The 26,903-nt window shown below is 37.4% G+C and overlaps 1 protein-coding gene across 6 annotated transcripts in view; it reads right to left on the reverse strand.

Annotated features, from left to right (window-relative positions):
• Nucleotides 1-2,719: 2,719 nt before the first annotated feature.
• The window catches only part of LOC141431237 (methyl-CpG-binding domain protein 4-like), an 86,657-nt gene continuing 62,473 nt past the window's right edge, over nt 2,720-26,903 (reverse strand). The window contains exons 1-2 of one of the 6 annotated variants that reach the window (XM_074092326.1): nt 14,787-15,162; nt 2,720-4,725 (exon numbers count right to left, since the gene is read on the reverse strand). In XM_074092326.1, coding sequence (XP_073948427.1) covers nt 3,999-4,715 — 717 coding nt within the window. In that variant the 5' untranslated portion in view covers nt 4,716-4,725; nt 14,787-15,162 and the 3' untranslated portion in view covers nt 2,720-3,998. Of the gene's footprint in view, nt 4,726-10,284; nt 10,366-12,385; nt 12,457-14,640; nt 15,163-26,903 lie in introns of those variants that run through there. The other 5 variants (XM_074092325.1, XM_074092330.1, XM_074092329.1 and 2 more) reach the window with 5 other exon arrangements.

Genomic DNA, 26,903 nt, shown 5'->3' on the forward strand with positions numbered 1-26,903 from the left:
ATTGTTATGAGTTATTGCCATTGTGATATTAAGTAATAATTAAAAAACATATTTCACTATAGTTGACATTAAGAACACGTCCTGTTTGTGTGTTTAACGTTTGCAAAGTATAACGTCCATTATACTTCCCGTTTGCCAACTACGCAACGTTTTAACTTGCTTTTGCTACGTCCAGCATTCTTCCCGTTGCCAACTGCACAACGTTTTAACTTGCTTTTGCTATGTCCAGCATACTTCCCAATGCCAATGATGTAGTTTTTTTTATAAACTTCTGTCATGTCCAGTATAATACACTTTGCTAAATATGAGTAAAGTGAAATAAAAACTACTTTTATAAGTTTAAACCGGTATATGTGTGTATGTGTGTGTCTGTGTGTAGGTCTTGTCTGTCTGTCTATGGCAACGTAGCTCTTAAACGAGTGAACCAATGTGTACTGATTGAATGTGTTTTTTTTCTAATTTGAAAACAAGTTTTCTAGCGGTCATTCTTAGCAAGATTTCAAAATCGGTTGCCATTTTTGAAATTTTTGGCTTTGAAATGACCGAAAAAGCTACCTGTAAGTTTTGTGGTTATAGAAATGGGTAATTAATTATTAAATCGTAGAAATATCACAGTTGAGAAGAAATAGCACTTCTCCAGACGCTCCTACTATTAATTCCTCATTGGAACGACTCAATTTACTTGGAGAAGATTCTGACAAAGATATAGATACAAACCAAAGTAATAACTGTGAAGTAAATCTTCTATCACCTATAATACGAGAGGTTATACCACTTAATGGAGAAATAAATTACGAGAATATACCCAGTCTGTCGTCTATTCCATTATTGGCATCTCCTGCTAAACCTTCCGCATCACATGTGTTAATAAAAAAAAAAACACCTCGTTGAATTTCTTGCCGGATTCTTCTCAACAGAGGTTTTTCCGAACCGGTGGTAGGTTTTTTTTTGACATTCATAAGTGCTTGTTCTAGCCTAAATTGAATAAAGATATTTTGACATTGACTTTGACTTTGAACACCTGCCATTCGAGAACCTTTTGACCCCATCGGCTATCAGTCCTGCGAGCAATGTGCCCCGCCCATTGCCACTTCAGTTTCGTAATTCTTCGGGCTATGTCGGTAACCTTAGTTCTACTGCGGATATCATCATTTCTGATTCTATCCCGCAGAGAAACCCCGAGCATATCCCTCTACATAGCCCTTTGAGTGACTTTGAGCTTCCTCATGAGGCCCATCGTTAACGCCCACGTCTCAGATCCGTATGTCATCACTGGCAACACACACTGGTCAAAGACTTTTGACTTCAAACACTGCGGTAATTTGGATGAAAAGACACTGCGAAGCCTCCCGAACGCTGCTTAGCCGAGTCGGATTCGACGAGTGATCTCTTTCTCGAAGTTGGACCTACCTAACTGGACCGTTTGTCCTAGGTATACATACTCGTCAACAACTTCGAGCGCAGAGCCTCCGACTATTACGGGAGTTGGCACAACATGGACATTAGACATGACTTTTGTCTTGCCCATGTTCATTCTCAGGCCAACTCGGTCGGAAACTTTGCTGAGGTCAGCGAGCATAGCACTGAGGTCCTCCATGGTCTCAGCCATGACTACAATATCGTCGGCGAATCGAAGGTGAGTGAAGTACTCGCCATTAATGTTGATGCCTCGTCCTTTCCAGTCCAAAACCTTAAAAGCATCCTCCAATGCAGCGGTGAACAGTTTCGGAGAGATCACATCTCCTTGTCTGACTCCCCGCTGCAGAGGAATAGGCTTCGTGCTCTGGTCCTGTAGTCGGACGGACATAGTGGCGTTTTCGTACAGACACTTCAACACTTCGATATACCGGTAGTCAACTTGGCACCGCTGGCGAGCCTGCAGCACAGCCCAAGTCTCGATCGAATCGAAGGCTTTCTCGTAGTCCACAAATGCAAGGCAAAGGGGAGGTTATACTCTTCGGTCTTCTGTATAACCTACCGCAACGCATGTATGTGGTCTACGGTACTATAGCCTTTTCGGAAGCCGGTTTGTTCTTGAAAGTAATGTAGTCTTTGTTATTAATTACAAGAGCGGTATGATAAGTTACTTAGACTTTTTTTGGCAATGAAGGCGTCTTTTTTTTTTCAATTATTTCCATTGAGAGTACCTATGATTATTTTCAAAGTAGAAGTATACTAAATTTATTATCATTCCGCTATTGTAAATAAAAGATTTGTCTATTGTGCTCATTTTAAAGACTGACTTTTGACTTGGTTCAAAAAGTATAGAAGAAGATTTATAGGTTTAGTATAAAAATGATCTCCTGATAGTGATACTTGTTTAGTCTTGATTGTCAGAAAATTGTTAATATTTTAAATTTTTTGTATTTTTTTTCTCGACAGAAAATTTTAAAATAAGCTGAATGTAACAATTGTAAGTCTGTAGATTGTTTAAAGTGATTTTCTAATAAATATTTTTACATTTTGTATACTTTTGTTTGATTAAAAACAAATAATCGGGAAACTACATATCTTGGCAATGGCCAGTATACTAGACATTGAAACAATTGTCCTGTCCTCTGCCCAGTTGGCAACGTCCAGCATACTTGACATACGTTTATTCTGAAAACTATTGACATTTGATTTTTTTACTATTTTTACCGTGTATATGACAACATAATTACCCAAAAACTATAATTCTAACCTTATTTCGATATTTTTATTCCTTGCCAAATTAAGGGTTAATTTATTATCATTACAGTATTGTCAAAAAGCCGACAAGCTTAGGCTCGACAACCCACTTATCCTAAAAGTTCACTTTCCCCAAAGTGTGCACTTCTAAAACGTATAATTTAAAACACTTACTTAATAATGTTATTTGTCTTGTATTGTAATTTTGTTTATGATGGTGAATAAAAATTTATATTATTATTATTTTTATTTATTTAATTTCCCAATTGGAACATTTATTCGAAATTTTTACACTTAACAATACATGGACTTGCTTTATAAGTGTATTTTTTCGAGTACTAAGTACACATTTCCAGAAGAAGCACACTATCCCGAAATATACATATTTTATACTACGCTTTCACAAATACGGCTCTTTTGAAAAAAAAAGATTCTTTTTGTCTGGGAAACAGTGCCATCTGAAAATAAGCCTCTGTCTGCGACAGGGCACTTTTCAAATAGTGCACATTCTGATAAAGTGATATTTCTAAAGAAGTGTACCTTCGGAAAAACTACACATTTCCCGCGAGTGCGTTTTACGAGCCTAAGCCGAATATTAATGTGCAGGGCGGGCGTTAATCACAGACTTAAAACATTTGTCCTTTACGCAGATAAATATCTTTAAGTTACCCCTGTTCGAACTACCTACAGCCCAAACCAGCTCTCATTCTTAGAGGGGTCCTGTGCTCAGCAATGGGTCGTATGTAGAGATGATGATAACACAGGTTAGCAAGTTTTTTTACGAATTAATTTCGGGATTTGTTCCGCGTACCTTGATTTTAACTCGATGTTTCAGCACAGTTGCATGCGCCATGATCACGAGACTAGTAAACACTCACGGGAAAATTAGTAATTACCGCGGTAGTGTAAAATATTGAGAAAGTTTTTTTTTTATGGAATAGGGGGAAAACGAGCAAACGGATCGCTTGATGGTAAGCGATTACCATCGCCCACGGTTACCTGCAACACCAGAAGAGTCACAAGTGCGTTGCCGGCCTTTTAGGTAGGAGCGAGTAGGTACGCTATAATAAATAAATAAAATATGTAAATAAATAGAATTATGGCACATTTTGCGTACTATCGGCGCGTGGAATGAATGCGACTATAACGAGCGAACGCGTATTGGACAATACACAAGTGACATATTGCATTTATTCAAACAAGAAGTTGCATAGGTCAAAAAAATATGACGTTTGTGCGTGAAAAGTTTCTTCCACTGAGCATCAAAAACAAGTATAAAAAATATAAAACAATTACATGATTTAAGTAACTGAAATAGATTAATAAAATTAAACATCCCTTAAAGTAATTCTATAGTACTTTAAAACTGGATCCTCTATAACACATTCACTGTCCGCAACACCGCATTCCTTCAAAAAGTCCGTCTGGTGCAGCCAATCCAAGTACAGCTTTAGATATCTATCCCCAGGATCCAGATCCGTGTGACCCAAACAGAATATCCTGTACGCATCTTCCCCGTATTTCCCTATGCCGAACAAATCGCTCGCTCGCCGCCATTTAGACGAAACAAACTGATAACTCAACTTCCAGATTGTATGGCCTCTTTTCCTTAAGCCCAAGTTGTTAAAAAACTTCTCTAGGGACGCGGGACAATCATTCAAAACGTGGTAAGGCGTGGGGTATTCTTCGAAAAATGCCTGTATGTAAGGTCTGGCAGTTTTTCCTGATGTCTTTGTAAGGAAGATTGTTGCTATTAACATTGCCCAGGGGTTAGTTGAAAATTCCTCTTCAAAGATGTAGTGTGGTGATAATGGCATTTCTCTTGGAGTGATATTGTAAAAAGGGCTTATTTTGATTGGTTCTTGTTCTTCAATGGTGAGCGATGATAAGCTAAGTAAGTCTCCTTCATCGATTGAATTTTGGCTGGAGTCTTGGGAGCAATCCAGGCTTTTTGGTGACGACATCATTCTGTTGGGACTTTTTTCGATGGCAACATAGGAGCCATCTTGGAAAAATCTACTGATGCATTCTTCTGATTCAGCCATGGCGATGTTCCTGTAAACAATAAACAACATAATTATCAGTCTTATCTCGTGGATAACAAAAGGACTCTTCTAGACCACTTTTTGTTAAAATGAAAACCGGTTTGGATATATATGAGTTTTGGCTTAGGATTAAGAAAACTTAAATTCACAAGCCCCATAAACTACCTAAACAGCAACTGTTAAAGGTATAATAACAAATGGTGAGTGATTAAGACAATTACGATTCACATTTCTAAAGGTCCAGAAACTTACAGTACAGTTCTTATCAGATTGGTATGGTACCATTAACGAAACCTTAAACTCGTGTTTAATTAAACCTTAATTATGGCACTCTGAGACTGGTCTAATAAGTCTCATAGGATTTCGTGTCTGCGTTTTAAGATATTCAAGGTTAAGGGTCATAAAAATTGTTTCTTTATTTTTTTCTACAAAATTAAGAAGTCTATTTACCGCTTAAAAATGGGCACTTTTGCAACTTTTCCCTTATATGAAGATTGTTCTCATTAAAAACTCAACACTATAGTTACTAAAGTAAATACTTGTCATGAAAAAAAAAGACAGCATTCAATTTTGTACCCGGATGAAGAGATAATTGACTGAGGCGTAAAGGTGCAAAGAGGTTATATCACCGGCCAAAATACCAGTATCCAGCCAATGTGGGTTTTGCCAGAGTACTTTAGGATTCCGTAACCAAAGGGTGCGCCAACGGGAACTTATTATTAAAGTCCCCTTACTTAAAACTTTACCTACATGAAAGACCTTGTGTTAAAAATATAGTTGTGTTAAATATTTGTAAATCTTGTAATGCAAGTCATTAAATAACAGTGTAGATCTGGTTTGCAAAAATATACTTTGTTGAGTTCTTATGTTCTTCTTAATCTTGACGGAATTTTCTCAACAGAAGCTTTTCCGATATTATGGTAGATTTTTGTATGTGTCTAGTCTTTGTACAGTCGAGTTCGTAAATTTCTGAGCAAAAATTTGGTCAAAAATATCTGAACACTCTTCTGGGCATTTCTATCTACCGTTGTACCCTGAGTTTCTCTCCGATTTCAAAATTTGGGAGGTAGACTTAGTCCATGTTTCCGAGCTGTCTCCAAACGAAGGAAAAAACGTGTCTCCAAATGTGTCCCCAAAATATTATATGGATGTGTCGTTTTGTTAAGAAAACTATTAAGAAAAATTCGTAACAAAACGCAAAAAAACGCGTAAAAAACACTTATAAATGACAAAAAGTGATTTTTGTCATTCGTAAGTGCTTTTTCTCAAAATTGGTATGAGATGTTGCCATTACGTCATCAAAAACCTCGAACTGTCCAGGAAGTAAGTATGAAATTTACTTCCTGGACAGATATGGGTTTCATTAAAAATTTGGAACCCGTCATTAAACAGCGTTCGGGCCGAGAGGCAGTGTTGGGTGTAGTTAACTACTTAGTAGTTTGAAATGGGTCCATTTCATCATTATCATCATCATCATCATCATCACCATCATCATCGTCACTATCACAACCAACCATCATCATCACCATCAACGACCATCATCATCGCCATCAACGACCATCATCATCATCATCAAAATCATCATTACCAGCCATCATCATCGAAATCATCATTACCAACCATTATCATCATCATCATCATCATCATCAGCATCAGCATCACCATCATCAATCATCAACATCATCATCACCATCAATCATCATGACTGTCATCATCATCATCACTATTATTATTATCATCATCATCCTCACCATCATCATCATGACATCACATTCACCGTCATTTCATTATCACCATCATCATCATTTCTGAGAAAAGCTCTATCTATACAAGCTTCGACCAGTAATCGCACCTGGCGGTTCCGCCATCAAACTTCTACTCGTCCAGGATGGCTTACTTACTGGTCTCAAAGTAATGTACTATTACAGCCTAAATTAAGTACTTAGGTAGCTTCAACTTGACCTGTGCAGGCGCGATGTTTCAGTTACAACCTTGTTACAACCATTAAGTAAAAAAAAAATCAGATTAATTATTCCTATTAGTGCGTTGCTTTAACAATAAATAGGCAATAAAAATAAAGTTACATATTAAAGGTGCCCTCCCCCAGTTCCTCTTACAAGAATCGTGTTTTTACGCTTTTTTGGCACGGAACTCTTCTTGTGCGAGCCTGACTTGCGCATGGCTGTTTATTAAACCATGAACATCATTTCTTTTGACGAACGAAAGAGAATCGAAGATAACCATTGATTGATAGGTACAGTTGAGTGCAAAAACATGGACTTATCTAACCCTTCAAAAATACTTACCACAGAATCTCATTCCGTAACGGGAACATATTTTTGAGTGGTTCGAATAGGATATATATTTTTGCTCATGACTGTTCCTGTATTAGACAGGTGTGACCTATTGTTTTTTAAGCCGGTGGTCGAGGATGGCAAATAGGTAAGTACCTCATAAAAAAATCGTTCATCGTTGAACTAAATAAAAAAATCACAAACGTGTGAACTTTTATCATAGATCATAACTATTAGTTTTAACCTTTTACCTAACGGTCCTTTACCTTTGCAAATTCATGATCATGAATGCCAAGTTTTAACATTATAAAAGTTGTTACTGACCCAAAGGTCGTCGAACCTTGACATTATTTTTTATTGGTACTTACTTATAGGCTTGTTCTTAATTAGGAATTCTTAGCACATAAATCATAATTTTTCGAAGATATGTATGCAACTTGTAAGTAGTAAAAAACAGCCAAGTGTGAGTCGGACTTGAACACGAAAGGTCCCGTACTACAGTAAAATAAATACCGTAAGGTCGGGGTACTTTGACCCTGAAGGGTATCCTTGGCCCATGGGATTAACTCGGTCCTGGTTTTATTATTGCTTTGAGAATATGGCTCTTTATATATAAGTATGTGGTTGATGTCAATTGATCGATCACATTTTCATGTTTTTAATTTACGTTTTATGTGGTTCTCATATGGGCCAAAGTAACCCTCCATTGGGTCAAAGTTCCCCGACCTTAGGGTATTAGTAAAATCGAGCAAAAACGCTAAATAAAACGTTCTTGTTATAGGGTGTCGTCGAAGGGGCCATAGTAATTTAGGCATACATACTCTTTATACCTCTATTACGGTTTTAAAGATGTGTCGTTCGCGAATTGACAGACAGGCAGAAGAATCTTGATGTATATTTTACAATATAATATAATATGTATTATACCACGACGGGAATTGGTCCCTCGAAAAAAATAACACCTTAATAAATTCGTCCTTAAATGTCACATACCAATCCAAGTGTGTTATTTTTTACGCTTTAGTCATACATAATAATAATTTATAATCGTACTACCATACCATACCGTTCTCTTGAAGGTTAAAATGTTTAAATTGTAAAACAAAACACGAATTTTAAAATGTTTACTCGTATATTCATTACTATGCAATTTTACGGAGTAAAAATATCTGTATTCGGGTTTACCTATCCACACTAAACTTCGTTGAAATGAAATAAAATAGTTTATTTTGCTTTAGACATGGTAAAATTAATGAGCTGTGACATGTCTAACCAGATACATACATAATCATTGGCATGCAAACAAATCTTATTTTCTAGAATTGTTTTTTTTCCTAAAGTAAATTTAAAAGAAAAATGTTATTCACCAAGATTTTAATACTGATTATTAATAAATTGTAAAATTGAAATTAATCGTTAGAGATACATAATTAATTTCTGCATAACAATGTGATCATTTTCATGTTATTATTTATTTTAAAAATTCTTTGAAGAATAAAGTGCTTTATCATTCAGCCATTGATATAATTTAGACCTAAATTTACTACGAAATAACTCTGCTATGTCCTTAGGTAGCTTATTAAATATAGGTATCTACGAATTAAGCCGTGGTGGCCTAGTGGTTTGACCCATCGCCTCTCAAGCAGAGGGTCGTGGGTTCAAACCCCGGCTCGCACCTCTGAGTTTTTCGAAATTCATGTGCGGAGTTACATTTGAAATTTACCACGAGCTTTGCGGTGAAGGAAAACATCGTGAGGAAACCTGCACAAACCTGCGAAGCAATTCAATGGTGTGTGTGAAGTTCCCAATCCGCACTGGGCCGGCGTGGGAACTATGGCCCAAGCCCTCTCATTCTGAGGGGAGGCCTGTGCCCTGCAGTGGGACGTATATAGGCTGGGATGATGATGATCTACGAATTGCAAAAAAAAAATCTTTTCAGTAGTTTTCACGTAACGTGATTGATGAAACTCATTTCAAACATCCTCTCAAACTAGCGCGCAAATATTGTTTTTTTTTTTTATTATGGTAAGATTATTTCCGAATAGTTCCGATTATTGTCCGTGGTTGGCTTTTGTACAGATTCCGTCCGGATTACCACCACATGTCACGTGTTAGAGCGTTTTCACATTATCCGATCCGATATCGGTATCGGACGACGATGGATGACACCCGATAGCCGACACCATGTGCTGTTTTCACATATTTCCGACGCCACGCATCGGGCTCTGCGCACACAGAGACAATTTAGATACACGCACAGCACACATACAAGCATTATCGTCCGACAGCCTACGGGCGTCCAATGGTGCCGCCAACATATCGGTGTCGGCTCCGTTATCCGATATCGGGCCGGACAATGTGAAAGACAGGTACATAAGTATTTCATATATTTTACTTGCTCCGATATCGTATGGTCGTCCGATACCGATATCGGATCAGATAATGTGAAACGCTCTTACAATGAGGTGTCGAGTGAATATTCTACGTTTTCTTCTTCATTATTAAAAGAGATGATGCTAAACACAATACCGATGCTAAATCGTGATTTTCATGATGAAAATTCTTGCGGCTCTGTCTGACTGAAAGTCTTTTGAGAATGAGAGGGCTGGGTTGTAATTCTCACGCTGCTCCAGTGTGGATTTGAAACTTCACGCACACTATTTTTTCGCAGGTGTGCGCGGGTTTCCTCACGATGTGTTCCTCCACAGTAAAGCTCATGGTAAATTTCAAACGTAATTGTGCTCATAAATTGACAAGATTTCATTTTTATAACACCTGTAAATTACTACAGGAATCGAAAGAGTTTTGCCGCCTGAACATGGGAAAATATTTATTATAAATTATTCCTCTATATAAAAAAAATAATTAAAAATTAAAAAATATATCTGAATTTGCCAACACCACCACAGAATAGATATATTTCCTTTGCCTTTTCCATCAGAAAAAGGAGCTCTCATAATGTTGACAACGTCTACCTCAGATTTACATGATCTTTTTTTTTTAATAGAGACCAGACAAAAGTGGATGGAATGGATCTATTGTGTGGTAGTTTTGGAGTTATGCTCTTTTAGAATAAGCAATCAAATTATAGCCTTAGAAATATGAAATCTTGTCAATTCCGAAAAATTCAGAGGTGCGACCTTGGGGCGAGCTCGGGCTCGAACCCAAGACCCTCTGCTTAAAAGAGGCCAAGAGGCCATTATCATGGTGGTAGCAAATACATAAATGAACGGCGTTCCCGGAGAGGTACATCTCTCAAAGGGCCGGCAACGCACCTGTGATACCCCTCGTGGTGCCGGTGTCCAAGGGCGGCGGTGATTGCTTCCCATCAGGCGATCCGCATGCTTGTTTTCCCCTTGTATATAAATACTACAACAGTTGGGCAATGAACTTCATTTGTCCACAATGTAATTAGTACTAGTCGCATTTAGCTGTTCATTGTAATCGACGCTTTAGAAATTGTATAGTAATTGTTTCTGAGTATATATTTGTAAACTATAAACATAGCAATGCAATCATCGGATGACGAAAAGTATAGATAGGCATGATTATGAATTAGATTACTAAGTAAGTTGTTAAATTAATGTTTCTAAAGTCAACATTATGAAGCATCATTCGATTCGTCAAAACTGTCAAGAGTGACATAGGGTATGTATTTGAAAATGGCGTTCGTGATAGAAAATATGGAGGGAGGGGAGGGGCATTAAACTCTGTTGAGTAACTTATTTACACCCATAATAACTCTAGTGATTGCATGGATGATCACCAAATACAATAAAATGGTAATGAAGAACACAGTGTAAGTTTTGGAAACTGCGATGTTTCATTGAAATCCCGTACCCTTAGTGTAAGTTTTCGGTTACAAAATACATCTCGATCGCGTTCGCATTAAAATCTCAATTTATATGGAAACACGAACAGCGCCTCCAGCGGAACGTTTGCGATGTTCGTGTTTTCATACATATTGAGATTTTAACGCGAGCGTGATCGAGAATTCGAGCCGTATTTTGTAACCGAAAACTTACACTAAGGGTACCGGAATTCCAACACGACTGTCAGATCGAAGTCACTGGTACAGGCTAGTTTAAATACCAACCACAAGTATCTGCAAACTTAATATTTTCAATTTCTTGTTCACAATATTGACATTGGTTTGACTCTTAAACGTTTAAACCAAGAAAAAAAATCTCAACAATTTTTCTTTTTATAAGTAACTAGCTTTTGCCCGCGGGTTATCGCGCGCTGTTCCCTCGGGAACTGTGCATTTTTCCGGGATAAAAAGTAGCCTATGTCACTCTCTGGCCCATAAACTATCTCTATGCCAAAAATCACGTCAATCCATCGCTCCGTTTCGATGTGAAAGACGGACAAACATACACACAAACACACGCACTTTCGCATTTATAATATTAGTATGGATATGGATAATATAAACGAATGACGTAAAATCATCAATATGTGTTGAAAACAAGGATACCTACGAGTAAATGAAGTTTGCATTCTATCTCTTTCTAGAAAAATGAAATTTAGCATGGGCTTTTTCTGTTCATCGTGTTATGTACAGTCAACGTCATAAATAAGTGATCCCTTCTGTAGCTTGTCACTTTCAGTCGGCACACAATTTCGTATGGCATTTCAAACAGACGCTAAATGACAAGGTACAAAAGTGACCACTTATTTATGACGTTGACTGTACTTATGTGACGTCAAATATAATTTGTCGGGTCTCTGTCTAATTTGTCAATAAAATTTAAAACGTCCACAATTTCGGTTTTATAAGATATTTAAAAAACTTTCACAGCTCGGTTTGTCAAACAATATATGTAGATATAGGTATTTGTAAATATAAAAAATGCTTGTACAGTCAGCAGCAGAAGTGGATGAGCAGTTACGGTGTCAAAAATGATCTACCCTACACACGACACGACTCTACTGCCAAGGACCATTGCAGGAATAATATGAGAGAGCGTGTAGATCATTTTGAGCACCACAATCTAATCTACTTCTGCTTCTCACTTCTACTTCTACTATCTACTTCTATATTGATTGATAAAATAATTATAGTAATAAAGTACCGTAGGTATGTAGAGTCTCAACCATTTTTACGTACTAACAACCTAAATAAATTCATGCTAGAGCATGCTTCACTACAGCTAAAGCATATTTAAGACCCATATATAAAAAACACCCTTCTTTTAACGTGGGGAGTTAGAAAAGGTTAGCTATGGCCGTAAGCCGTGGTTTGACCTACGGCCTCTTAAGCGGAGGATCGTGGGTTTAATTCCGGACTCGCACCTCTGAGTTTTTCGAAATACATTTGAAATTTAACAAGAGCTTTACGGTGAAGGAGAACATCGTGAGAAAACATGCACCAACCTGTGAAGCCATTATGCAAAGTGAAGTTCCCAATCCGCACCTGGGCCGCGTGGCAACTGCGGTCCAAGCCCTCTCATTCTGGGAGGAAGCCTGAGCCTAGCAGTGGGACGTATATAGGCTGGAATTATGGGCTATGGCTGATCTAACTCTACTTTGCCTTGTAATTAATTTATGAATACAAAAACCCTAGGCGAAGATAATTAGGTTGTTTGTTGGATACATTATAAAATTATAAATACAGTAAAATATGAGAAACATCTGGGTAAACCTCTGACAGTGTAATTTTCATGCATCAAGTAGTTTGTAAGCACCATGCGTCATGGTGTCTACATATTACAGGATTACAAATACATTTGTTTTTTTTTACATTCTTGTTTTGTGTATACTCGTACCTATTCGAAGTCCAAAGATATAATTACATAGAATACTTCGTTCAGTGTTAATCAGCAATGGTTACAAATAAAATGCGAGTATATTAGTCGCGCTAACATCGGTATAATAAGTAGAAAAGAACAAGCGATTAATCGTCTCATTGTCCCATTGTTAGTATGCTATCGAGGATAAATAATCATTGCTAAGAGAATAAGTTCGATTGAATAGCGACCGGCTTAAGAGAAGTCTCTTCGTTCCATTCTCTATAAAAACGTAGTCCCGGTCTCATTTGAAAACTAGGCAACAGAAATAAATGAAATTTTGTAAGTATGGACTAGACGTAATTATCTATGCCTGTGGTTTTTCAGATTTTCATATAAATGTGTAATATCAGAATTACAGGAGCTCAAAAGTCGACAAAAAAAAGATGTCAACTTTGCACGAGAATTACAGACTAATAAAGCATTTTTACAAAAATCTAAAAAACCACAGGCATAGAAAATATAATAAATATCTTGATTGTAAAATATAATTTATTTGTGCTATACTTTTCGTATAATATGAGGACAATGAAACCCAAAATTCAACCGCCCAAATCTTGAAAAGCCTACAGCTATCTCGATATAAATTACGGACGTCGTTGCGGAAGGCATGGGGGGGACGGCTGCGAGCGCTTATGTCACGAGCGATAAAGACAGCAAAATCCCAAACGAATACGTAACGGGCCGCGCGCGTGGCCGGCAGGGAAACTTCTCTTAATCCTGTTTACATTATTTACATGAGAAAAACTCAGGCAGGTGCAAATCAGCCTCGCGCGCCGAGTTTCATTTATACAGATATAGTAAATGTATTTCAACGTATTTTGTCGGATAAGTTTGTATACTCAGCGGCACAAAATTTACCCACTCTCCACACAAAATTACCTGTTATGCATACATTTGAGGGCCAGATTTTTGCCGCTCAGTATATTTATTTCTTCCTCAATCAGCTCCAGTAATCTTCGGTAAGCTACTCGTAGTTCGGTAAAAAGCAAGATATGTAAATATATAGATACGAACTTTTCCGACAAATTACATTGGTAAAACATTTTTCTTGTGGCATTAAAAGATCATAGATTTTTTATAGGTTTGTCTATGGGTAATCTGATACAGAGACGGCGAACAGATGGTCGTTGGGGCCAAAAGGTTCTCGAGTGGCGACCGCGGATCGGCAAGCGCAGCGTAGGACGTCCACCAGAGAGATGGACGGATGACCTGGTTAAAGTCGCGGGTTCACGGTAGATGCAAGCCGCTTCCAACCGAGGCAACTGGAGGTCTATGGGGGTGGCTTATTTGGACGTCCTATGGCTGATATGATGATGATGAATCTAATAAAGATTATTAATTTTAGGCGCAGATTTTAAAATAAGTGTAATAAAAATAAATATTTATACTGTCACTATTGTACCGTTTTTGTCAAACTTAAATAAAACCTAGAATTGCTAAAAGTGGCTCCGAAGCGGTAACGTTTCGTGTGCTCTGCCTACCCCATTTGGTAATACAGGCGTGATGTGTGTGTGTGTGTGTGTGTGTGATTTATACAACTAACGGGACTAAAATTTTCATCATAACTTATTTCTTTACATTAACACTATATAAAATTATGACACACAGTAGGTATGTACCTAATGCATGTCTGCATGTGTTATCGAGTTCAACGGTTCAGTAGCTAGTTTCCGAGCAAAGTAGCTAAGAAAGACAGACCTTCAAGCCATAAGAGTTCCGTTTTCTCTTTTGAGATAGTATCATGGATCCCTAAAAAGCAAACAGTATTACATTACGGCGTTCGTTTCATCACTTCTAACTTATTGAGCCTTGCGGCCCGCAATGGAAGGCTTTAGCTACCCTGGCAGCTATCCGGAACTCGGCGGCGTTTTCTTGAACGGCAACGGACACTTGGTTTATTGCGAACGGTTGCATCGACGCGGCAACACGCGCGACGCACGCTCCGCACGAAACACGAAACCTTTTATCGATAAAAGAAAACAAACCGTGAAACGGTGTCGATCGCACAGATCGATAACAAATTCGATTCGCCGGCGCGACGCAGGTTTAAAAAACACAAACGCTTTCTTCTGTTCGATCGAGGCGCGAGTGCAACTGTCGAGTGTTAGTTGGGTACTGTTCTATGGAGAGTTCAGAGTGAGAAATTACAGTGATTTTTATTTCGAGGCCGTTTTATCATTTGACAACAACACATAACGAAGTGATGTGATTTAGTGTGGTCGCGGAAGTGAACATATAAGTTGAACTTGTACCGCCATCCTGGGAGGTCAAGTGTCCTGTTTGCTGTACGCCCAATCGATTATGGATGCATTTATCGAGTCATGAATGCGTCCGTCGCTGAGCAGTCGGAAAATTTCGAGAAAGGTACGTTCAATGTGAACAATTTTTAAACGTCTATAGGTATGACTTAGGTTGGTGTTGTTATCAGTAAGCATTTGCTCTTAATGTTATTTTTAAATGATACCTACTCTATTATTATAAATAGATTCAAAAATCTTGCACACTTGGTATTTTGGCTAGCTCGATCTGAATAAATTTATTGTATAATGAAGTTTAAGCGATTTAAGCGAATGTTTTGATATGGTTTACTGTCCGATTCCGAAGTCCGTTTTTACATCGTTTCGAGAATAACACAATGGGCTATTATGCGTGTTGTTTGTAAAACAATGTCTTTTCATATATTTTAAAGCGTCAACGTTTTTAAATTGTTAATATATTAGCGTTGAGCTGAACTAATAGTTGTCACATGGGAATCGACTTCCGCTGCATTTCACTAGGGGACAGAATGTTATGGAGTGCAGTTATTGGCTTTGTGAATATCAATCGCTATGACTCGACATTTAAACGGCTGTAAACGCCAACTTTGCCAATGTTATATACTTACTGGGCACGTGAAAAGGAAGAGAAAAGTTGTATACTTATGTAAACATGTATATTAGTATCACTAAGTCTGTTGCCATGAAAAAAATAGGTTCTACGTTTGTCTGTCAACAGCAGCAGTGGATGAGCGGTTGTGGAGCTCAAAATGACACACCGTCTTATTGCCTTGGCAGTAGAGTCATGTGTGGATCATTTTCAGCTCCTGGTGACAGTACCTTATTATTCCGACCTATCTTTTAAAATTACACACCTGTACCGCACGACCGGGGATAGCCCAGTGGCTAGAGAACCTGACTACGAAGCTTGAGGTCCCGGGTTCGAACCCAGGTTGGGGCAGATATTTGTTTACTTTGGGACTAGTCAATTGGTGTCTAATTTCCCTTGGTAATAAAATACTATATGTAGAGCAATGTATTCACTTTGTGAGATGATAGAAAGAACGAATCGGATACAAAGCGTGAACCAATCAGAAGCAGAGCGACTGCTAATATACACCTACTAGGTATCAAAATAAAACTATTTGGACGACACTCTAACGTATATGCGATGTGCCCTCATTATCACAGCCAAAATTGGCCACATTAGCCACATTAGAGTATGTCATCAGAGCATCACTAATTATTCCTATTAGGCAGAGGCTACCGTAGCCGAAATCGGCGTAGATAACATCATCATCATCATCATCGTACTTTACCAGAGGTTAGACAAAAGTATAATATAAAGTCAGTCCACAAGAATCCCCTAGCTTGACCCCCCAGGGGATACTGGTGAATTCAGGAGTTCATTAGAATCCCCTGGACGCGGATTCATAACGTTAGGTCCATTTAAACTAAGGCGATCTTAAAATTAAATAAAATTACATAATAATTAATAATTGACTGTTTAAATTTTTTTCCGTATAATCTGTCCACCTACTTAATATTGAAATTATAGAAACAGACACAAAGTTTATAGATTTACCTAGAAACTGTCCAACAGTTTCGTTGTACAGTCAAGTTCATATATTGTGAGCAAAATTTTGATCAAAAATATCTGAACACGACTCTATTGTTAACGGCGTAGAAGCCTAAATAAAATAAAATAAATCATTAAATATCATGGGACACTACACTTGACACCAATTGACCTAGTCCCAAACTAAGCAAAGCTTGTACTAAGCCTGTTCAGATATTTTTGATATAATTTTTGCTCACAAGTTTATGAACTCGACTGTACAATAATTTCATTTCTTCTTCCGGGTGCATTTTTCTTTAGCGATTTTTTCCATTTGTTTTCTTGGCTCATCGTAAGTTCTGTTCAATATATCTTTTCAGTGCATTACTTAATCAAATGTCGAGATAGACTTCTTAACGGTCTGAGGTGAATAATATTTTACCAGTCTTCCGCCCACCGGGCCACCGTTTTCTCGTTCTCGCTCGAAATAATCCCTCAAGCGAATTACAAACTCTCGACTCTGGGAGTTCAAAACAGTCTTTTTAGACCGTTTCGGCATTTTGCCAAAAAATAACAGCAAACTTAACGAGAAACAGTAACAAAAGTCAACAACAATAATAACAGAAATGAACAATACCAAAATACAATGCAAAAAAAATGCAGCGGATACTCAACTCGTATACAAGCCAGACGCACTAGTACTGACAGTGATACTGACAAGCACTGGCCACAAGAGGCACAAGATGGCTGCGGCCGTGTTCCAAATAGCCGCGTTTATAACATCTTGCAAGTTTTATTTAAAAAATTAAAATATCTTGGTGTTCACTGTTGAATAATGAACCGCGGCAGTGGCCGATAATGCTGTGTCACGTCACTACTCTGTTCCGTTTCACACATTGCGTCATTTAAAAAATAAATATTTTTCTATCGTATTCGATGGAGTCTATTTAATGGACCCTGACATTGCTATATATTCTTAAAAAGTACCTATAGTTTTACATTTTTTTTGATTATTTTTCTTCAAAATAGAAATTATTTTTAAAACATATTTTGCGAATATAGTATGCGTAATTCGGAAAATTTTCAAGTGTCACAGACCTTATCATAGGTGAAAAATACAATAGTTGTGCTGTAAGTAATTATAGGTTTGAAAAGCAGTTTTTAAACTAAACCTTGCCCTTGTAATAACTGAGCAAAAACGTCTACCCATCGCAGAAATGACCTTAGCTATAGCACTTGACTGCCTACGCTACGGATTTGTTCACGTGTCGTGTAAAGGTCTCTACCCATTACACCGTATCATACCATGACCGTATAATAGCAACGTGTCAGGTAAAAACATATTCTTTGTATTGAAAACTAGTGTTTACCCGCGGCTTCGCACGCATAAATCATTAGATACAGCAGTTGAATTGAAATTCCGGGATTTTATTAAATTCTCGTGGGAATTCCCTAAAATTACATCGTGGTTTACATTGACGTTAAATTAAAACACCCATGCCACATGACTCTAAGCCCAGCGGTTGTTATTTCGAGATTTTATCCCTATCCCGTGGATTCCCACCGGGATGAAAAGAAAAGTAGCCTATGTGTTATTCCAGAGATAACCAGCTATCTATATATCAAATTACATGACTCTAAGCTCAGCGGTTATTAGTTCGAGATTTTATCCCTATCCCGTGGGATCATCGAGATAAAAAGTAGCCTGTGTTATTCCAGACGTCCAGCTACCTACATACCAAATTTCATGACTCTAAGCCCAGCGGTTGTTATTCAGAGATTTTATCCCTATCCCGTGGGAATATCGGGATAAAAAGTATCCTATGTTGTAATCCAGGTAATAAACTAACTATTTGCCAAATTTCATCTAAATCCGTTCAGCCGTTTCAGCGTGAAGAAGTAACAAACATACTCACTCACTCACAAACTCGCTCACTCACTCACTCACTCACAAACTTTCATTTATAATATTAGTAGGATTATGAGACTATGCCCACTAGCACGTTTCCTAACCAACCGTGTCGCCGTCGCCGTCGCGTGTCATGTATGCGCTTGACATTCCGTTCCTGATGTGTTCCTATCACGGTCATGACATGATTCGGTGTAGTGGGTAGAGACCTTTAAGTAACGCTTTCAGTTTAATATACAAAGCTATACAGATGTAGTGAATAATCCGTGTCCATCGTGAAAATTCGGAACACACTAGGTACTACTCCCGCGCGCTACCGACGTGTCTATGAATTATTACATTAATAAGTTTGTATTTAATAAATAGGGTACTTTATTTATCAGCGACAAATGACAAACACGAGTTTAAGATATATCACACTGAGATGTTATAACCCCCGCGATGAAATTAGAAAGAAAGAATAAACTTATTTACTAAAATTAAGCACAACAAAAAAATTAGCTCTGAATCCATTAACTCTTCAGAATTGCTATAAAACAAACCTAACCTAACCTTCAGTTTTCTATAGGATGACCATTTAAAATTTTCAGAGAAAACGGTTTCAGTGTGAAAAAAATTATGACAAACAATAATTCGGACAAACATTACGTATGACTTGCGAAAATTATGCGAACTCTGGCGTGCCCGGGTCAATCCTATTTTAAAAATGCTGGCACAGCAAGGCAATGAACAAGATTAGCGATACCGAAGTTGATCATCATCAACAGTTTGCCATAAGAGGTCAATGCCAAAGGTCAGCGCAGTCAGACGACGCCGATACTTCTTGTTTTTTATTTATATAATAAGTTACCACCTACAGTGTTATTTAAGATTTTGTGCGTCATTAACAGTTCTGAATCTCTCTGAATGCACATCCGATACAACTTTAAAATTAATAATTGAACAGGAAAAAGCTCAATCGTGATAGTAAATATTGCTCCTGTCTGCATCGAAAAAAGCCTTAACAAAGTAACGTCTTCTTGTAAAAACCATTTGAATATTCTCCTTAGATATCGCTGAATTTTGGTAGAAGTTTGGTGAAAGGATGCACTACACAGAAACCAATATTGGTTGATATCCATATATATTTCCTCGCTACCCTACACATTTTTAGGGTTCCGGAGCCAAAATGGCAAAAACGGAACCCTTATAGTTTCGCCATGTCTGTCTGTCTGTCCGTCCGCGGCTTTGCTCAGGGACTATCAATGCTAGAAAACTGTAATTTTGCACGGATATATAGGTAAACTATGCCAACAAAATGGTGCAATTAAAAATTTAAAAAAAAATTTTTTTAGGGTACCTCCCATACACGTAAAGTGGGGGTGATTTCTTTTCTCAATTAACCCTTTAGTGTGGGGTATCGTTGGATAGGTCTTTTAAACCCATTAGGGGTTTGCTAAGACGATTTTTCGATTCAGTGATTGGTTTGCGAAATATTCAACTTTAAAGTGCAAATTTTCATTAAAATCGAGCGTCCCCCCCCCCCTCTAAAGTCTAAAGCGGTGGGTGGAAAAATTTGAAAAAACTCAGGATGGTAGTAAGTATATCAAACTTTCAAGGAAAACTATAACGCCTCTATTGCTTGAGAATTGTTAGTAGTTTATGAGTAAATAGCAGCCTAAGGTATAAAATATACCTAAACTTGGAAGATTCCGTATAAAATATGAACTCTATAGAAAAATATTACTTAATTTTTTCGTAATGGCTACGGAACCCTATTTTGGGCGTGTCCGACACGCTCTTGGCCGGTTTTTATTTAGCCAGTGCAGCATTGTCTGTGTCCCACTGCTGGGCAAAAGGCCTCTCCCTCAGATTTCCAATACGGCAATATAATGTGGATAGCTAATGATGTTGATTTTTCCGTTTGGTAGTAGTAGGTACTTTTGGGTCCGTAAATAAAATAATTATCTTTCTTTCTTTCTTAATGTGATTGCTTGATTCTCCGTGTCCATCCCTAATGTGAGCTTTTTATGCTAGGTTCCGTAGAAGTATTTTATTGTGTCTATGGATCCTCAGTGTAGGGTATAGGTTCGGAATCATATCCAAAATCACAGTGAATGTCGCGTTATCTCACAAGTGAATGATTTCTAAGGCGTTGAATAAGTATACCTATCGGGATCGATAGTTAAGCACGTTTTGAGAGCAAAACGGAAGTTTCTTTGTATTTTATTTCGCTTCCGCTCACTTACGCTCATCATGTGTGCAATGTGATTGTGCAGGCTAAGTGGTTCTTTAGAACAATGTTCTATTTAGTAAGTGCCCGAAAGCTTTTCTGAGGAGATAAAAATAGGGAACGACTAGTCGAAGTGCGAGGGCTAAAAATGGGTTCAATTCAAACTATACTGCCGAACAAAATTAGGGTCGCTATGGAATATTGTCCCGCTATTTTGATCGTCAGTGTAGGTAGTTGGCTGTTGATGAGATGTAAATGTAATTTATTTCCGCGAAAAATGTTGCGTTGCGCGAATCATGGGGCAAATAACTCACAAATCAGCAAGTGGGCATTAAATATTGTAGTATCCTACGTCAGTTGACTACAGGGTCTACAGGTCGACCTTAAAATGGCGTCATTCATGATCATGACTACGACATCAAGCATGCGGTGCAGGATGTAAAGGCATAGTTTGATTCCTAAATACAAAAGAATAATGACAATCTTTATACTAATTACTTTCGCCAGTTTTCGTTGAGGCTAGACATTTGTGTGTCTAAAATATAGAACACATAATATGTATGAAGAATCTAGAGGGCTTAGGCTCGTAAAACTCACTTTTCTAAAAGGTGCACTTTACCACACGTAAATGCATGTTTCCAAAACGCACACTTTCCGAAATGGAGACGTTTTTGACACGATGTTGTACAAATACGGTTCTTTCAGAAAAGCGTACCTTCTGGGAAAACATCTGCGAATGTGCAGTTTTTGGAAAAATTACAGTCCGAAAAGCTATAGGTACAAGGTGTCTTTAAATTATTACAAAATATGTCTATCAGCCTTAGAGCAACACGGGCTTCCTACCGGATTATAGGGTTAGTTTAAATGAAGACCCCATTGGATTTTTTTTATTCAAAGATTTGACTCAGTACGCTTTGAACATCAATCAATGTATGGAAACATTTGTCAACCATAATAAAAACAAAACTTAAAACACCTGAAGACATCTTGTACAGTCAAGTTCTTAAACTTCGGAGCAAAAATATGTGACCACGACTCTATTGTTAACGGCGTAGAATCGTGTTCAGATATTTCTGAACAAATTTTCGCTCAGAAGTTTACGACCTCGACTGTATATTGTAGTATCTATTTAATTATCTTCCGGGCACAGTTACTGTATGTATGTATACTGTATGTGTATGTGACGAAGTTAACTACTCTAAAATTGGGTAATATAATGAATAATTGTAGATAATCGTTTTGCTCGGCTAACTACAGTTAACAAGGTTAACAAGGTCCCCCGTATTGAATAGAAACATAAAAACTTAATATAACATGTTCAGTGTCGGCCCTGGGGAGAGCAAGAGGAGCGGTTGCTTTAGGCGTCAGATGGCTACGGGCGCTATTTTCCAGTTTCCAGTGCAAAATAAAATGTTGATGGCGTCTTTTGCGAGGCGCGGAAGCGGTGTAGACAATCGCGCTCTACATTGATCAAGGGCTAGAGCCAGTGTTACTCGGCACAATGATGCGGGTTGCAATATATTCATACTAGGCATGTGTAGAAAGCTTTCTTTTCCAGATAATACCTAGTACCTGACTGGTATCAATCATTAGGTAGGTAAAAAAATTAACGTGATAAGTAAAATCGATACGACATTTAAAGTATGTATTACGTATTTTTAAACGACCTCAAAAAAAGGAGGTATTTTTATCTATTCGGTTGTATTTTTTTTAAATGTTTATTACCTCAGAACTCCGTCATATAAGAACCGATTTGAATTTTTTTTTGCGTTCGTCTAGGAATGCCTTTAATTAGGTCCCATAAGCACCAAATTAGGATCTGATGATCTTAAGGAAATCGAGGGAACTCTTCAAATATTGTAGGGACACCTATGGTAATTTGGACATATTTAGCAGTAACTCGTGCATTTGCTCTTGAAAATCATCATTTGGTGAAGTGGAACTGATAATGAAGACCACATTTGACCAACAGAGCAACTACTCAATAAAAAGTACTTCACGGGTTGAATTTCAATTACTTTAACACAGTTGCTAAGCCATTTATGCTCGTCGTAATGCATATGGTACAATGGAACGGGTGGTGAAGCACCAGGACTCCTCAATAATGAACGTCTCTGCATCAGAAAAAGCAATCTTTCGTAAAAAGTGTCCATCATTTGACATTAAACTATTGTATCTTAGATTATTTTCACTAAAAAGCGTGAAAAAAAAATTTATAACAAAAAATTTAACCGACTACAAAAAACCATGAAAATATTTTTCTACCAGTCTGAAGTCGGTGCCTCAGCACGAGACAACAGGAGTGATTGAAGTTTAAATATCAGTAGGTATGTAGGTGAAGTAGACGACTATAGGTCCACTCCTGCTGGCTCGTGCTGAGGCACCGACTTCAGACTGGTAGAAAATTATTTTCATGGTTTTTTGTAGTCGGTTCAATTTTTTGTTTTAATTTTTTTTTATCTGTTTCATACACAAAATTTAGAACGAAACTGACACAATTCAAAATGTTCTAATTTTAAAACTCAATCATGTTTTGTTTCATACAAAGTTTATTTTAGTAATGTGAATATTTCGAATTGTGTCGGTTTCATTCTAAAGGTGAAGTTATTATAAAATATCTCTACCTTTACTTGCATACCGCGAACACGATTATGTTTATTTTATATTATATCTATACTAAATTTTTTAATACTCTGTACGTGTAAGTACTCTTTCAGTAGTGAATCAGAAAAAAATATCAACGGCTGTTATGAAGTAACTCCTGCTGACACATTGCTTGCACAACTATGAAGTTTCTGAATATTGACATTATGAATCATTTACAGAAATGCAATGCTTTTATTGCGTGCGACAGAACAGTAAGTTTAGCATTTTTTCCAATGGTTCACATTGTCAATATTCAGATAATTTATATTTGTGCAATGTGTCAGGATCAGGATCTTCATAACCACCATTTATTATAGTAGAAATAAACTAAGCTGTAGTGACTGCTTGAGGTCCTCGCAAGCTTGCCCAAAATCACTGAACATTCATCAAGCGAGACCCACTAACAATACCTATCTCATACCGTCATACTACATAAAGAAACCTCACAAAAAATAACACAATATTTTTTTAATTCCATCGAACCATCAGTCTCGAGTACCGTCAGCTTAATTACGAATTCATAAAAACCGTCTTCATTTTTTCTGCCGACGCTACAAGCATTACGTCATCATAGTTGCGTGTAACATTTTGATAAAAAAGTCGTTCCGCCAAATTATCATTAAGTTACCCAACAATATTAGTATTCATTTTATTTAATTCGGCTGTTCAGATTTCGATGAACTTAACCGGTCGGTTCGTCTGCTAATCTTAATTGGTAAGCAGATTTATAATGATTTGACTGTCACTGTTATAAGGTTATAAGTATAGCTATACTCTTTGGTATTTCTTGGGTCACGTGGTCGCGACACGTGAAAGCTAACCACCATTGGCAAGAGAGACCATGATTTTATGGCCATGCCTCTCTTTTTACTTGTATGCACGTACATATCAAAGACTACCACACTAGCTTTTGTGGCATAAGATTTCTTTTTTAACAAAACAGCTAGAACAAGTGCTAGTTACTTGAATTGATGTTTTTTATCGACACAGAAGTAAGGCGATGAAGATGGACAAGTAAATAAGTAGCTGGCAACCTTGTTAACGGTGCCTTAAACATTGGTTAATGAGGCCTCAGTAGCCTTTTTGTGGCAATTCGTCTTAGTCGTAAACCAAAAAGCAGAGACGCTGTTTTTATACCGACAAGAGTTGGTAAATCCCGGTTTAGATCCGCAAGAATAATCGTTAGTGGCATTACATACATTACATTGCGGCGCTCGATTGACCACTACAAACTCGTAGGCTTTACGGCCTCGCAATGTAATATGACTTGCATGTTGTTTCTTGCAAGTCTAAACTCAGCTTAAGATAAGCTAGCCTTCAATAAGGAAAATGCAAGTGAGGGGCAATGAAGTGACTATAAACTTTATTAATTCGTTCCAGGAATTATGAGCACAAAAGCAAAAGTTCAATCTCGCACAAAATAGCCCAACTTCATGCAAGGAGTGAAAATTACTCGTAACTGCATAGTATTTTTTTTTGTTTATCTATAGTTAATTTATTTTTGTTTATCTATAGTTAACTTCTTTGAAATAAAAATAATCTGATTTAGAAATGAATGAGAATGGAGAGTATTTATCGTTTTGTCGTGAGAACTAACTTAGGCGAGGAAATTGCTAGTTGATGAAAGATTAAGTAAATATTTTGGTTCTATGGGCAATGTTATGAAACGGGTTACATAGTTTATGAAACCTGAGCTGGTAATGGTGCATAGGAATTTTTAAACACAATTTCCTTTGAATGGGCTACTCAAAAACTTTGAAGTATAATTATTGGGTACCACCAGGCTACTAGACAACCAAAAAAATCTAATGGTGGTTCATAAATTTTGGGTTTATGGGTTTATAAAATATGCAAAAAGTGTCTACTGCCGCTTTATTTCTTATGATACTGTTTTTGTCCAACTCCGACAATAAACTTGGGAACACGAACTATATAGATTTTTAGGCAAAATACCATATACGGGACTTATCACGCTATTTTTACACAATTCATATTTACCTCGACGTTTCGGCAACGTTACAGTTGCCGTGGTCACGAGTAGACTGAAGTGTGGGGTGTCAAGTCTGCCTAGCAGCGCGAGTTCTTCGAACTACCCGCACTTGATCACTAATAGTACCGGCACTCGTATCACGAACTACCCGCACTTGATACCGCGCTATATAGATTTTCAGAATTAGAGTAAGTTAGTTTTAGTTTTATATAGTCCCACTTCTAATACACAGGTCTATTCTCAAAATCAATAATTTGATGTAGTGTAGATACCATACTTTATTAGCTAAAGCCTTTGGGATTGCCAAAATGGCAAAAACGGAACCCTTTAGTTTCGCCATGTCTGTCCGTTTGTGGCAGGTTTCCTCACGATGTTCCTTCACCGCAAAGCTCGTGGTAAATTTCAAATGTAATTCCGTACATGAATTTCGAAAAACTCAGAGTGGCGAGCCGGGGTTTGAACCCACGACCCTCTGTTTGAGAGGCGATAGGTCAAACACTAGGCCACCACGGCTTATTAATATAGAGTAAGGCTTATTGTATAGAGTAAGTATATGTAGAGTAAGTTAGTTTTAGTTTTATTTATTTTTGCTAATTATTATATACATTAATTTATTTTGAGGTAAAAATCAAGAATTTGATGTAGGTGTAGATACCATACTTTATTAGCTAAAGCTTTTTAGGTTCCGTAGCCAAAAATGGCAAAAACGACCCTTATAGTTTCGCCATGTCTGTCCGTCCGCGGCTTTGCTCAGGACTGTCAATGCTAGAAAGCTGTAATATATGTAAACTATGTTGACAAAAATATTTTTTTAGAGTAGGTACTCCCATAGACATATGTAAAGTGGGGGTGATTTTTTTTCTGATCTAACATTGTAGTGTGGTATCGTTGGGTAGGTCTTTTAAACCATTAGGGGTTTGCTGAACCGATTTTTCGATTCAGTGATGTTTGCAAAATATTCAACTTTAAAGTGCAAATTTTCATTAAAATCGACCGCCCTCTGTAAAGTCTAAACCGGTGGGTGAAAAATTTAAAAAATTCAGTATGGGCAGTAAGTGTATCAAATTTACAAGAAAACTATAACGTTTAGTTTTCTGGAGAATTATTAGTAGTTTAAGAGTAAATAGCAGCCTAAGGTATAAAATATACCTAAACTTGGAATATTCCGTACAAAATACGAAATCCTTAGAAAAATATAACTAAGTTTTTTCGTAATGGCTACGGAACTAATTTCGGCGTGTCCGACACGCTCTTGACCGGTTTTTCCTGCAAAACTGAGTGCAATTGGCGAATTAAAGTTATCAAGTGACTATATTTCAAGTAATAAATAATCAACATAGCAACAAACTGATCATTTCCTCTTTTCTATACATTATAGGAAAGATAAAAGCATTGGTCTTATACGCGTTGTCTTGTCAGTGAGAGAGAAAACGGTCCCGCCAGACAGAGAAAACCCCGGACCGCTTAAGTAAACGGATTAGTTGCCCGTGACATAGCTTAGCCGGGATTGTATAGCTTTACACTCTTTGCTA

Source organism: Choristoneura fumiferana, chromosome 9, assembly GCF_025370935.1.
Source record: "Choristoneura fumiferana chromosome 9, NRCan_CFum_1, whole genome shotgun sequence".
Lineage (NCBI taxonomy): Eukaryota > Metazoa > Arthropoda > Insecta > Lepidoptera > Tortricidae > Choristoneura > Choristoneura fumiferana.